Genomic DNA, 16,166 nt, shown 5'->3' on the forward strand with positions numbered 1-16,166 from the left:
AGATGAATAATCTACTCAATGTGACACTAAATACAAGCTTATGGGGAAAAGAACTTTTTGTATTTCACCGCTTTTTGATTTACGGCTTACCTCAACCGACACGCAAATGGATAATTTCAGTTTTATGCCCATATAAAAGGTTGATTCTAATGCATATTGTTTCTAATTAATTCTTTAAATGAATTAACGCCCCTGAAATGTTTATATATCAATATATATACATATGAGGAATATACATATATATATATATATATATATATATATATATATATATATATATATATATATATATATATATATATATATATATGCCAGTTTTAAAAGAAAAACTATGCAGCCTGTTTTGAGGCCGGGCTCCGGCATTTGACACATATCAGGCTTGTATATATTGATTCTTGTTGTCGCTTGTCTTCTAATTTCGGATAATGTTAATTTTCTTCTGAATTTTTCTTGATGTAATGAATTGGAAAAAAAGATCATCTTTAGCTTAAGGAATGTGGCATTTGGGAGGGGTAGCCCCCCCCCCCTTATATAAGGAATAGTGTCTGTTTGTTTTAAGTTTTAATGTTTAAAAGATACTTATTTTAACTAGGAAATGAACGTTTTGACATATACTTAGAATTTTAATTATTGGTTTTAACCAAGAAAAACCTATTTCCAAAGTTTACAATTGCTCGATGAAGTTCCAACTTTACTTTTTACTTCGAGCAGATAATTTTTTTAATTAATCCATGCTCTTTTACAATATAAAAAAAAACAACAAAAAACAGGGTTTTACTACTCTTCCTAATATGGTCCACATTAATATTTATGCGAATTTACCGACTTTCAAACCTTATCATCAAGTAAATAGATGAGTCCAGTATCCATGCTTCCTATTTTTCAAGTTTGCTTAGGACAAAATTGTTTCCCTTATATTTAAGGTTCTTTACTTCCTGAAATCCATCAGTTGAAGATAAGATTTTCTTGTTTTAAAACTTTCAAAAGTGAATATATGATTACACCCTGTACATCTGCCAATTGAACAGAAATGATATAATTGAAGAATAAGATAGATTTACAGTATATATTATATATATATATATATATATATATATATATATATATATATATATATATATATATATATATATATATATATATATATAGCTGGGAACAGAAGATGCTGAATTTTTTACCCCATTTATAAAAATAAACATTTTGATTATCCTAGACTAAATGAATCACGCCGGCCAAAAACTTGGTCGTAACCTTTCTGCCTCTATTAAACTTGAAATGGAATTCTTAAGTACCTGTGCAGGTTTCCAAAAAAACTTGTATTTCTTGTGATTGGCTTGAAAAATTCAGGACTTTGAAAAATAAACAGTAAAATGATTATGAGATAGATAACAAGAGTGAAGAGGATAGACTATAGGCATTTTTCATCAGTAAATGTATGCTAATCAACGAAATAAATTCAAGGAACTGGCTCACTGTTGGTATGAGCCGAGATCCAGTGTTTTAGAGTGCTTAAGCAGCTAAATATATAGATTAAGATGAGCACATTATAGTATATGTTATACTTTGTTCCTTTATCTTCTGAAACACTTTAGAAATAGATGAAATCTTTTCATCTGTTTCAGAATTGATTAAATTGCTTATTAAATGTTATAATAGAAATGGAATTTGTCACATATTTCTGTTTGTTTTTCTTGTCAATTCTTTTTTACTTTTTCCAACGGGTTGTATTTTTAGTTTTTTTGAATATCTAGCTGTAAAAACCTCTACAAAAAGAAAGCTCATACTTGCATCGTCAAAAATAAGGTGGTATTGATCTTGTATTTTCTGTGCTGTTTTGGTGTGTCTTCCAGAAGCAGACCGGAAAGGGTAGAACCACTCTAGTGGCGTCAATTGTGAGGTGGTAGAAGTTGTATTGGTCCCTTCCCCCTTTAAAGATTTTGAAAAACTTCAATTTTAGTATTTTTATTTGAAAATTTGTTTTTTTGTTTGTACTTTCGTAGAAAATTGAAAAATAACAAAATTTCCCCGCTCCCCCTGAGAGCGGGGAATTTCCCCGCTCCCCACTAACGGTATAAACACAAAATTATTCATGCATTTCTTGTAGTTTTATGTGTCAAAAGTCAACGACAGAGGGTACCCAGCCCCCTGCTACGCTTCACTTGTACAGAAAAGTTATAAAAAAAAAAAAAAATAATAGTTTATTTGCTTGTTGCTTAATTCTTTTTTGTTAGTACAAAACATTTTTTGGGGGTCCTAGTCTTCGCTCTCAACAGCTTTGAACCTTCTTACTGTGTCCGATATCTAGTTTTTGCAGAGACTAATGTAATTGTTCAATTTTACTGATTTTCTTATATTTGTCAAATAACTTCTTTTTTTTACGAACTTTCTCACAAAACTTTAAAATAAGTTCCCATATACACCGTAATACTAGAACAAAAACAAACTAAAGACAATAAACAAAAATACCTGCAAAAGAACATATTTGGGAAATGTTAATTTGTTTTTAATTATCTAGTCTCTTTGAAGTATTTTAAAGCACATACCTGGTGTACATCCTATGCCACTGGGATTTCTGACAGTGCCATAGCAGCATGAATATTTAGTCTTATATGTCTTCCTCTTCCCATTTGACCTAACTCTAAAAAAAAAGACAACATTCAAATCATAATTTTTTTGTTAACTCCCCCCGAAAAAATCCTTTTTAAAATCCGACGAAAATCCGACACCACTAAACTATCTTATTTTCGAGAATGACAGTCATTACAATATTAGTAATGCAAAATTACCTGAATTAAGGATTTTTTCTCTTACTATTCCAGATCCCGAAGTTGGTACATTCAATTCAGTCAAAACACAGAACATGGAGGTGAATTCAGCATCCGTTGCAATGGATACCGTACTTCCTCTCATCCCCAATCAATCAAAGCCGGACAACCAAAATCAAGAAATTGGCCTTAAAGATCTGGATGAAGAGTATATACCTCAAAGACACGTTCAAAAAGAGTGTCTACCCATTACCCAATCAATATCACCTGTTCAAGAAAGACTGAATCTGAGACAAAGGAAGAACAAAAATATTTATTATGAATCTTCAGATTCTGATACAGACAACAGTGGTAGTGAAGGTATAATATTTCTTTTAATGCTTTTATATATATATATATATATATATATATATATATATATATATATATATATATATATATATATATATATATATATATATATATATATATATATATATATATATATATATATGTGTGTGTGTGTGTGTCTGTGAGGGTGACAGGGACCCCTTCAACTTTATTCTAAAGGACATCTCTTCCAAGACAATTACTATCAAAACTATGATGATAAGAAAATTAGACCCCAATTATAAACTTTTGTCGCATTTAGACCATTCCCTCGTACTAACTTAAATTCCTTCTCTCTGTTTTTAATATTTTCACTTTGGGTCTGTGTTGAAAGGACCTGTTTAAACTACAGGTATGTGCATCAAACATTCTTTGAAAGTGATAAGTAAAAAAAGACCAGAAAATCTTGAAATTCACGCCTAGGCAACTGGGATACAGAGCCTTTCGGCAGTGTAACGGGTTGGCTTAGTTTTGAAAATATTATTATATCAGTATGAAAATAAAATATTATTGTTTTCTTATTTTGAACTTGCCTATTGTTAGGCTTTTAACTGTTGACACATTCAAGAGCCTCTACTAATCTTTACCAAATTTCAAGAAAATACTATTTGGGTAATTTGGCAGCTTCGGAAGTTAGATTAATCGTCAAACTCCTAATGCCGAAACTGAATGTTTGTTGGTACCGACTTTAGGTAGACGACTATTTTTCAGTGAAATTGACTTAGAGCACCCATATTATTTCTCATAATATTCATGTCTTTAGTTTCTTCTTCTTTTTTAGAAATGGATAGATACAGTGAATAAGCTTATGAACTGATGTCCTCTGACGAATCTGACCCCGAAAAAATTCCAGGAATGATGCCTCCAAAGAGCTCTATTAGTCATAGCAAGGCGATAAATCGGTCAAGTGGTGAAAGACTATCACAGCCTGAGGAAGTGACATTGGAATCCTTTGGATCACGTTCGAACGAAATGTCACTTAGGCTTAGAAAAAAACTGAGTATAAAGTCTTCAGAAAACACTCACCTTTGCAAAATTTGCAGTGAATCCTTTTCCCTCCGAATTTCACTATCAAAACATATGAAAGGTCATGATGAAATAGAAATTCAGCAATGTCAGTTTTACCGTTCAGAATCCAAGAAAAGGCGTAATCTTGATTGTAGTTTCGAAACTCAAAATGGAACAAGAGATAGTTCTTATGAGTGCACTATCTGCAAAAGGACATATACCATTCGTAAATCATTTTTAAATCATATGCGACGGCACACTCAGGTTCTGCGTGTGACGGCAGTCAATGGAAAATCTGCAAATGATCAAGTGTCTACAAATCATAGAGGTTTGACCCACGATAATTTAAATAAATGTGCTACATGTGGGTCAACTTATAAATACCGTAAAGGTCTTTTACAGCACTGGAAATGCAACCCAGAACATAGAGAAACTCATTTTTGCAACATTCACAATAAATCTTTTTCTCCCGATCTGTTATTTCAACCTCAGCTGGAAATTTATAAATCAAACAATGAAAATGAAATGTTTCAGTGTCCTTTTTGTCATGCTTCAAATTCAAAAATTCAATTCAAAAAAGAACATCATCTTTATATTCATTTAGTCACCCACAGGGAGGAAACTTGCAACTTGTGCATTAGATGTAACATATGCACTAGTTTCTTTGCTTTGCCTTCCGAATTACTTAATCATTTGAAAATGCACGAAAAGATGGAAGCAAGTGAAAAAACAGAAATTGCATCTGCTGTGCAACCATCAGAAAATTCAGACGCTGACCCTTCAAGTAATTTAGAACCAGTAATAAATAACATCGTTAGAGAAAGTAATTTGAATGAGTGCGGTATTTGCAAAAAGACATACGTCAAACGTACATCACTCTTATTACACCTACGAAGGCATGTAAAGGGTAGAAAATACTTATGCAATATATGTGGTTTAAGTTTTTTTAGAGGTAATACCCTTAAAATGCATATGCAAAGACATACAGGCGATAAAAATTTCACATGTAACAAATGCGGAAATAATTTCTATTGTATGTCTGATTTGAATCGGCATTTGAAAAAGCATGCTACAGAAGAGAGTGGACAGAGACCAGAAAAATTGTTTGAGTGTGAAATATGTAGCACAAAATTGTTAACGAAGCAGATTTACTCACAACATATGAAAAGACACACTGAGGGGAAAGCACTTGAGTGTGGAATCTGTCCAAGAAAGTGCTATTCAAAATATCAATTGACTGAACATATGAGGATCCATACGGGAGAAAAACCGTATGAGTGCAAGATATGCAACCATAGCTTTGCTCAAATAGAGGGTTTAAGAAACCATATGAAATCTCACAGTGATACAAGACCATATAGCTGTGAATTTTGCAGCAAAACATTTAAGGACAAACAGAGGAAGAATAATCATGTAAATATTCACACTGGTAATAAACCTTATAAATGCACGATGTGCGAATTGCGTTTTGGTTCAAGATCTAATCTAAAAAACCATAAGAAAGTCCATATGAGGAATCCAAAAGAAAAGAAATTCAGAGAGAAAAAGTACAGCTGTAACATATGCAACGAAAAATTCGCTGTGTCTGCTTATCGTGATCAACATGTGGCTTTACATGCAAATCCTAACCCTTTCAGCTGTGAGTTCTGCAGTAAAAGTTTCAACTATAAGAAAAACATGGTAGCCCATGTGCAGCGTGTGCATTCCAGTTGCAATCCATTTAGATGTAAGCTGTGCAGTAAGACTTATGATACCATTAGGAAAATTGATGTACACATAAACTCTCGTGCTTGTGTAGAAAATGACAAATTGTGTAAGAAATCAAAAATTAAAGGCAAATCTATGGCGGTAGACGGAAATACAAATGCTGAGAATCTATTTATATGTAATATTTGTAATGAGGATTTTAAATCAGTTGAGGAAATTGAAGAACATTTTGACTCTTCCCATAAGCCTTCTAATTAGGAACTGATCATGGTGTTAGTTTTAAAAGAGTGAGTGGAAAAAGACTTCTTTTGTTCTTAATATTTGGCAAAGAAATGATAACTCGTTTTAGAATTAAATAAACTGATAAAAAAAAGGATGAACAATAATTACATCTTAAATGACCAATTACAGAATATGAAATTTTTTGATATGAAACGTCTATTTTGGTTTTAATTTATGATTTGACAAATGCGGAAAGAATTTCTATAGCATGTACCTTTTGAATCAGCATTCGAAAAAGCATGCTACAGAATAGAGTGGACAGACACTGGAAAAATTGTTCGAGTGTGACATGTGCCACTCAAAATTTGGAACAAAGCAGGTTTACTCACAACATATGAAAAAGCACACTCAGGGTAAAAAACACGAGTGTGGTATTTGTCAAAGAAAGTGGTACGTAAAGTACCACTTGACTGACCATTTGAGGATCCATACGAGAGAAAAACCGTACGAGCGCAAGATATGCAACCATAGCTGCTCAAATAATAGGTTTAAAAAAATATATGATATCTCACAGTGACAAAAGACCTTATAGCTGTGAATATTGTAGCAAAACATTTAAGCATAAACAACAGAAGAATAATCATTTGAATACTCACACTGGTAATACACCTTATAAGTGCAGGCAGTGCAACATGTGTTTTGGTTCAAGAAATTATTTAGACAAGCAGAAGAAAGTTCATACAAGGAATCCATTAGAAAAGAAATTCAGAGAGAAGAAGTATAGCTGTACCATTTGCAACGAAACTTTCGCTGTATTTGATTATCGTGATCGACATTTGGCTTTACATGCAAATCCTAACCCTTTCAACTGCAAGTTCTGCAGCAAGAATATCAACTATAAGGAAAACATGATGGCCCATGTGCAGCGTGTGCATCCCAGTTGCAATCCATTTAGATGTAAGCTGTGTAGTGAGACTTATGATACCATTAGGAAAATTGATGTACACGTAAACTCTCGTGTTTGTGTAAAAACTGACAAATCTCATAAGAAATCGAAAAATCAGGGCAAATCCATCTAGGCAGTCGGAAATACTAATGCTGAAAATCTATTTATATGTTATATTTGTAATGAAGATTTTGAATCAGTTGAGAAAATTCAAGACCATTTTATTTCTTCCCACAAGCCTTCTAAGTAAAAATTGATCATAATATTAGTTTGAATGAAATGAGTGAAAAAAGACTTCTTTTGTTGTTTATATTTGGCCAAAAAGTGATAACTCGTTTTGACGTTAAATAAAATGAAGCTGATAAGAAAGGATTATCCCTAATTATACCTTTTAGTAAAAACCTACAGAATAGGATATTGTTATATTAAGATGAATATAACGCGGCTGTTTTTTATCTATTTTGTGATATATATCCTCATGTTATTCTAGATCATAAAATTGAGGATTTGGTTGATTATGTCTTATGTACAAATTCTGGAATTCAGCATGGTTTTCTTAGAATTTTTAATCGGCTCATTCTTATTGCTATACGAAAAATTGTTTTTATTTACTGTCCATTTTGATATATTAGTAGTTGCATAGGTTTAGTTGAGTGCTTTTAATTGGATTCATGGTTTGACCCACTCTTTCACAATTTTTTTTAATTTAATTTACTACCTTCTTTCATTTCTATTTATTTTTGTCATTATTTATTGTTCTATGATTTTAAAATTTGCTGTGTCTGCTTATTTCTAGCAACATGTTGCTTTACACGCAAATTCCAACCCTTTTAGTTGCGAGTTATGCTGCAAGAAGTGCAACTATAATAAAAACTTGGTAGCCCATGTGCAGTTTGTGCATCCTAGCCACAATCTGTTTAAGTGTAAGCTGTGTGATAAGACGTATGATTTTATTAGAAAAATTTATCTTCATATATAACCCTTGTGCTTGTGACAAAATGACAAATTTCGTAAAACTTGAAGAATTATGACAATCCGATCAAGAGTGATAGGAACATGAACATTGATGAAAAGGTTAAAACTATATACTTCTAATGTCAGTGACGAGAAGTTTTTATCCGTTGAGGACATTCAATCTCATTTGAATTCTTCTTTTTTGATTTTTAAGTAAGAATTACCTTTACTATAAATTAGGAAAAAAGGAACACTTAAATGTTTTTGTATCTTTAATTCGCCTAAAAATTTGTAACTATTTTAATAATGAAAATAAAAAAAAGATCCAAAAGTACTTGTCCATGAAAGCTGAATTGAAATAAAAAGCCTGCGGCTTTTTCCCTCCAGCAAAAAATCGAAAGCTTTTTAATGTGTTTTATATGTTTTTCATTCAGGGTTCAAAACTCTATAATTTTGTTTCTTATACTTTTGCCCCCCCCCCCACAATTTTTTGGTGATAGATTGTATATACCAGTAACTGTAAAATGAATGCTAGTTTCCAGAATTTTCAGTTTTTGTGGCCCACAAATAAAATGGAGTGTCGGACAAACTTTGAAGCCTTTTTTAAATTTTAGTTAGACTATTGTTTTGTTGAATAAGTCCTTTATAATATATATACTACGGAATTTCTGTTTCATCAATCCTAAAAAATGAGTATAATTATTCATATGAAAAGAAATTCATAATTTTCCGGCAAATTCTGTTTATATGTAATGAAGTTTTTTTGTCAGTTGAGGACATTAAAGAGCATTTTAATCCCCCTCATTAGCTTCCGAGCTAGAAATTGCCAATGGTAAAAAGAACAAAAATTCATTGTCCTATACTTTTAATTCGACTAAAAATTTTTATTACTTCTCCATAAAAGCGAGCAGGCCTTGGACTTGTTTTTCTTTTCTTTTTTACTTTATAGCCACATCTATATATTTTTGAACTTTCGGAAATGTAACACAAACTACTTATAACACACACGCCCAGTGGTCGGCAAATTTTGGCTCCAGAGCCTCATGGCTGTTTGTCTCGTTTAGTGCGGATCTGACAAAACTATCCACGGAAGGTGCAATTATTTTTTTTGTAAAAAAAAAAGAATAGGTTAAAAAAAATACACAATTGTTTTGTTTTTTTTTCTTCGGCATTTTGCGTGTTTCTTTTTTTTTGTTCGCGGTGAATAAGTGTGGCGGTTTTATCTAGAAATATTAGCTTTTTTTTTTCCTTCAGTATTTTCTTTTGTACTTTAAAAAAACCATTCTTGATCGTTTTCTTTTTTATGTTATAACAGGCCAGAGTGGATTTAGAAATTTTCTTTAAAAATTGCATGTTAATTTGATAAATTAAAATTAAGAATATGTATGATTTTTGGCTAAAATTAACAGCTAGATAGGAAATTAAAGTTTTATATTGTTGTAAAAATACGTAAAGAACGTCGAGTTTGATTTTTATTAGTTTTTGTAAACCTAAACACAAACCCTTCACTAGCTACTGGCTGAAATTGTTTGTATGTTTATGGCTTACTTGGATGTGATTCCAAAGTAACACAAGTACGCGCGCGCAGAATTTTTCTAAAGTAGTGGGAGAAAAAATTGGCATCACGGATTGTCAGTTGCAGTATGAACAGTTCTGTCCAGTGTTGCCACATTGGCTAATTTTCCGCCAGACTGGCTTATTTTGATGGTGACTGACGGGTAAATGGCTTGTGTTACTCTTTGTTTATGTTGTGGCCTTGGCTTATCTTTGTATTTAAATAACGTTGTCTGGCTTATTTGGCTTCTGTTTTGTCTTATTGACAACACTTGTTCTTTCTTATTTAACGTGTCTGTCGTTGTCCTGTTTTATTAGAAAGTTGTTGATTTTTTCATTCTAGTTGCACATCTCAAAGGTATATGTTTGTATAATGTTTGTGGTTCCGGTATAGATTCATAAAAAAAAATTTGATAACTTTCATTTGTCCAATTGTTAGAAGTTGTCTTCCATTTTTGGTCATATTAAAAGTTTTACTAGTTCTGATAATTGATTTTTTTTTGCGCAGTTACGTTACATATATATAATATTTTTATATAGAATAATATAACCTATATATAATAATATGGGTATACATAAAATATATATCATGTATATATAATTTCTATGTACATGTAATAAAAGTGTATTTAAAAAAATATATACTTTTATTTTCGTCAATTTAGTATTGATAATAGTTTTTACTACAAAGACTATTGGTTTCGGCTTTATCAATAGCAGTTGACGAGTCTTGTGACATAAATAATTTAGCGCAAGTTTCACTTTGATAGATTTTTGTCTCTTTTAAGCCCTAAGAACAATCTCTTGGATTATTGTTACTCAAAGGTCAGACGGACGGAGAAGATATCGCATGGGCTGCAATTAAGTGAAAGGATAAACATTATATTCCCCTCGATAAAAATATAACCGGTGGTTGAAAAGGGTTTGTTGCTATTTTGAACGAAAAAGTCGATCACGAGATACTTGTTTACCATTGTATCATTCACTAGGACGTGCTTTGTGCACGAACATTTCTGGAAGGCTTTCATGTCTTCAAACCGTAATATCCGGAATTAGTGATTACTATTATCAGCTCCATTTTAGTTAAAGCTCTTAATGATTGCATGTTCAAAGAATTTTGGTTGAAGTGGAGACTGAGAATGCTGATCTTCTGTTTCGTAACAAGGTTTGTTGGTTATCGAGAGGGAGTGTTTTAAAATGTTTTGCGTCCCTTTTTTCGGAAATTTAAGAATTTTTCTTAGAGAATGGCATTCACTATTAGAAACTAACAGACAATCAGTAGATTCAGAACTTTAATTTCATGGTAGACATTTCGTCTCATCTACTTAATCATAAACTACAAGAGTAAGGAAATGTTTTGATATTAGAAGAAGGAACAACAATCAAAAACAAATTATCCGTTTTTGCTCAGGATTTGGAAAGGGAAACATTGTTTCACTTTCCTAGCCTACTGAAGCATCGTCAGTAAAATAATTTTCTATTGATAAGCACCTTTTTAGAACAATAATTTTAAATATGGGGAAGCATTTCTCAGCAGGTTTCAGAAATTTAAAAACAGCAGAACAATTTTATAATTTTTCAAAAATCCTCTTAATGCTACAATAACCAAATAGTTGAAATATTCTCCTTCTGAAATTGACAGTAGTAGCTTTGAAATACAACTGCTGGATTAAAATAAAATAAAACAACAGGACATATCGATCAAAACTCGAACGTCTTTGTGTTGAATTGAAAATATTTGAGAAGAAAAATGTGATCTTAGTTCACAACACAAGTGTTTGGCTTTGAATGGCCTGAAGAAGGAAAACGTGATCATTTTCAACGTTTGGATTAATATTCTTGACTTATTCAAATGAAAATGCTCATGTTTGATTTTATTTCCTTTTCCATTTCTACACATAAATGAAAACAATATTTTTTAAAGCATGAACATTATCAGAATTAAACTGAGAATAAGTATTATTGATGATAACTTTAAACCATGACTAAATTAAAAACAGCAACATAAAAACCTGACTTACTCAAACTTTCCAAGAAGATGCAAGCATATTGTTTGCATTAATGGATATTTATTAACTATGAAATTTAGTTATTATACTACTTATTTAGTGTAATAAAAATTTTCTAAACGAGCGAATATTTAGCTCTTCGGCTAATAAGTTTGCCGTCCACTACCGTAGCAATCGAAGGTTTAAAGCCCTGTTTTCAAAAAATAGAACCGCTATTTGTGCCTGATTCAGAACGGGAAATATTATTTAAAACCAACCTTAATGATAAAAGTTTATCGTGAAACTAAACTTTGAGACATTTTGAAAAATAACCCAAAACCACAAAAAAGGTGTAAGATCAAAATGAAAACTGCACCATAGAGCTCACCGTAGCTGAAGATCGCATATAGCTGTATCACTGTCACCAATCTTGAGCAACATGAAAAATTTATTTCCAATTGGAAGTAGTGGCGTGTATTCTTTTTTATAAAATTATATTTTAGATATTATGTATTGGTAAATAAAGACCAATATTCACAAAAAAAATCATATCAAACAGACCTACCACGTGAAAATCTATACAGATTTATTTGTGGCAGGACTCAACATTTTACTCACTTACTACATATATATTGAAAAAAAAGAAAATTGCAATCATATAAATAAATAAAAAATAAACCTCTTGGGAACCGCGAACCAATACTTACATAAGACCGACTCCAGTCCCCCCCTCACCCCGCCGTATTCCTTAAGAAATTCTTTATCTTGATTTTTAAATATGACACACTCAGCCATCCTAGTGCTTTCCGGAAGACTGTTCCATACCGAAACACCCACATGCCTAAATATAAAACTAGACCTAGCAGTGTGTCGTCTCTCTTGTACTAGGTCCTCGGAATTCCTTGTATCATAAGAATGGTACGCAGAACTCGATGATAAAACATCACGAAAATTAGGTGCTAATTTATCTAAACACTGATACACGAAAATACCGATCTGATAATCCCTCAACTGCCCAACATTTAAAATATTAAAATGGCGGTAACAATCCATTGTACGTTCACATTTTTCAAAATCACCGAGCAGGGACAGCGCTTTATTCTGCACAATTTGTATCTGTTTAAAATTTACAACAAAATTACTAGGACACACAGAACAACTATATACAATATATGGATTAATAAGTGAATCAAAAAAAAATTCAAAACTGAGATAGGAAAAATATGTTTAAATCAACGAATCAACCCGCAACCCCCCCGCAGCTTTCAGCTTTAAAACTTCACTGTTATTTTTTAGATTTAAATTAAAATCAAACTGAAAACCTAGATACCGTGTATCAAATAGATGCTTAATCTCCTAACCATTAAAATTAACTAAACTAAAAACATTATCAATAACTCCAGTACGACTAAAGATCATGTAATTAGTTTTTCTCGCATTCATTGCTAAGCAACTAAGACTAGTAAAAACATGCAGGTTAAGAAGAACTTCATTTGCTTTTGAAACAAGCTCACTCAAAGCCTTTCTAGCAATCGTTATAGCTGTGTCATCCGGATTGGATGTTATTATAGCGGCATCAGGAATGTAGAACCGTAATGTGTCGACGTTAATTAAATATAAAAGCGGACCTAACACAGAACCTTGCGGTTATCCTCATAGTACAGGACGAGGTGAACTGACAATATCCCCCACTACTATGCGCATTGATCTACCATACAAATACGAACGAAACCAATGAATCCAATTTCCTTTTATCCTTAAATGTGACATCCTATCTAACAACAGCTCAAAATCAACAGTATCAAAAGCTTTCTTAAAATCAATAAAAATAGTTAAAAGAGTAGAGCCGCTCTCAGATACATTGTTTAAAAAATTAAGAATATGGTGCTCTGCATGACCATTAGAATGAGATTTCCGGAATCCAAAGTTCGTTTCACATAAGAACCCAAGACAATTAGGGTAGGAAAACAGTTTTTAATGTACAGCCTTTTCAAATATTTTTGAGAACAATGGCAGAATCGAGGTAGGTCTCCAGTTTGACATTTTCTTTTGTCACCACCTTTATGTAAAGGTAGAATTTTGCTTGTTTTAAAGCATATGGGAACTGACCTTTTTCAATAGAAAGTTTTACCAAGTATAGAAGACAATGCAAAAGCTAAGCTGTGACAGTCTTAAAGTCTTTAATGATAAGACCGTAATTTCCTGCTGAATACGAATTTTTTGTTTTCAGTGCGGCCTCGAGATCAGACTGAGTGCACTTTAAGAATTTCATGTAAACGACCCTCCCCACGGTCATCAATAAACAGCTCGTTTTTATACCCATGGTCAGCAACATCATCACCGTTTTTATCACGAAACTTCTCTGAATAATAAGGTTGTCTTTGGAATTGAAAACACATTTTGATACACATCTTTTGTAATGTTTGATAAGAGTTGGTATAAAAGATAAATTAAAGTTAGGGTTGGAATTGCTCGTAACAAATTTGAAAGTTAAGTATATACTTAAATACCAGCCTGGACCTAATGGTAAACCACTCCATCAGATCCCAAGTCATAATAATGACGTTCCTTCTTTTCAATAACTTTTTTTTTTAGACAACATCCCTTCAAGCGATTTTAACTTTCACTGAGAGTGGCAGGAAATCTTTGCGAGTAAAGCTCTGTGTAAAAAACGTTACTTATGTAGAAATTACCAAAGAAGACCTCATGATTGGCCGCTTTTTCAACAATAGGCTTGCGATCACCTATGGACCTAAAGGTATTGCTGACGCCTACTCACTGTAACGAAAGTACAGATCAATGTTGTAGGGAAATCCATTACGAAAAGTTGACACCCATGCTTCGTACCCAAATCGGAACAGTTTTTCGTTTGATGAGCATTTCACAAACCTGACAACAAAAAAGGTATCGTTTCTTCGTCCATGGAAAGTTCTTTTACTGAACCCCTCATATTACTGGAGTTTCATGTTCATGGCATCTACAAGTGGCCTCACTGTAGATATCAGTCTCCTTAGGAAATGTATTTTCTGATCTTTGAAACCCCATAAATTAAGATTGAACAAAGTGGTGAAGCTGATAACACTTCTTCTGTACTTAATCTAAGCAGAAGATCTGTTTTGCAAGGTTTTTCTTTCATAGCACAAGAATCTTCAAAGGTCACTGTCCTCTAAAGGGAGAAGAAGTGGAGGCAGGGACTTTAAAATAACTTCCCAGGACATACTTTATTAAATTTGCAGTGGGCCGCCTAATTTAGCTAAGATGAACGTGAAAACGTCATTTGATGCCTTTTTTATGCTTTTCCATAATTCACGAATTGCTTCTGGGGCGAGTTGCATCTTGAGCCCTTAAAGGGGCCAAAAGGTGTTTTATTTGAATAATGAAAGAGCAAAAAAAGTATCAAATGATGTTTTTACTTTCATCCTAGCTAAATTATATGGCCAACTGCAAATTATCAATGAAATTTACCCACCCCTATCCCCCTAATGTGCAAATATATACCCTGAATTGGAATATACCATAAATTATCAACGGCAAGGTTTTGAATCGCAAAATTCAGCACTATTTTTGTTGACGGCAGTGTTGTCAAATTCGGCACATTTTTCTCTGACCTGTACATATTTACAACCTTTTCTTTAAGGTGAAAATTCGGTACCATTTTGCCAAACTGATACTAATTCAGTTCATTTTCGGCAATTTTTTTCGATAGCTGGAATTAGAAATATCACCGTCCATTGTTATAAAAATGCTGATGTCTCACGACTTGTCTTTCTCCTTGTGACTTTGAAGGGACTCTAGGCTCTGTGTGAGCGGGCGTTTTCAATTGTTCATTTGAAGAAATTGGCGTAAAATTTAAAACTCTAGGAACGAGGCAAATTTAGTTCCATCCCTAGGGGACCTGTTTGATTATACTAAGATTCGACCCATTAGCAATGCCTAAATAGGTAAAGGTGCTGATTATCTACCCCTGATAAGACAGCTCATTTTCTAGTGTATATTATTTGGTCAATTTGGCTGTAAAGTTGCACAGATAGCCTACTCTCCAGTAGAAGCAGGATGTAAGAAAATTACTCTTTACTTTATATCCTGGTTCTATTAAGGTATTTATTTAGCCTTGTGTCATCTCATAAGAAGACATGTTAAGAAAACAATTCTTACTTTAAAATATGTATAATGATCCTAGTTCTTATATTATCTAATAGGAGAACCTTTATCATCAAGTCTTTCCTCTAAAAATCATTAAAAGAGAGAAAGTTCCCAAAAATCACCACATTGAAAATTCAACGCTTAAGTCTTTTGAAATTGCTGCTATAAACTGCCGCCAAATAAGTTGTTTTATAGATAGTATTTATCATGTGTGTCAAAAAATGTGTTTAAAGAAAAAGTAGTGGTAAATTAAAACCTAACCTAGCGCCAGTGCTCATTAAAAAAAACTCACTAAAAAATAATTATATTGCTGTAAATATACATATACATACAGAGTATATACCCCCACCCCTCTGATGTTGCAAATATATAGGCCTACCCTGATTTGGATATATTTAGGGGTTGGGGTAAAGTTCATTTGGTTATATTTAGTTTCAGAATGCAATTTTTGGTATATATTTGCACATTAGGGGGGTGGGGGTATATACTCTGTATGTATATGTATATTTA

General features: G+C 32.5%; 1 protein-coding gene across 3 annotated transcripts in view; it reads left to right on the plus strand.

The window, feature by feature from the left end:
- The window catches only part of LOC148952891 (uncharacterized), an 88,392-nt gene that overhangs the window by 12,105 nt on the left and 60,121 nt on the right, over nucleotides 1–16,166 (plus strand). The window contains exons 1-2 of one of the 3 annotated variants that reach the window (XM_089088142.1): nucleotides 3,009–3,125; nucleotides 3,916–6,108. The exons of 1 other annotated variant lie outside the window; for it this stretch is intronic. In XM_089088142.1, the coding sequence (XP_088944268.1) occupies nucleotides 3,951–6,107 (2,157 nt within the window). In that variant the 5' untranslated portion in view covers nucleotides 3,009–3,125; nucleotides 3,916–3,950 and the 3' untranslated portion in view covers nucleotide 6,108. Of the gene's footprint in view, nucleotides 1–2,819; nucleotides 3,126–3,915; nucleotides 6,109–16,166 lie in introns of those variants that run through there. One more of the 3 variants, XM_089088140.1, reaches the window with a different exon arrangement.

Source organism: Artemia sp. Qi Xiang Cuo, chromosome 4 (assembly GCF_049724085.1).
Source record: "Artemia sp. Qi Xiang Cuo chromosome 4, ASM4972408v1, whole genome shotgun sequence".
NCBI lineage: Eukaryota > Metazoa > Arthropoda > Branchiopoda > Anostraca > Artemiidae > Artemia > Artemia sp. Qi Xiang Cuo.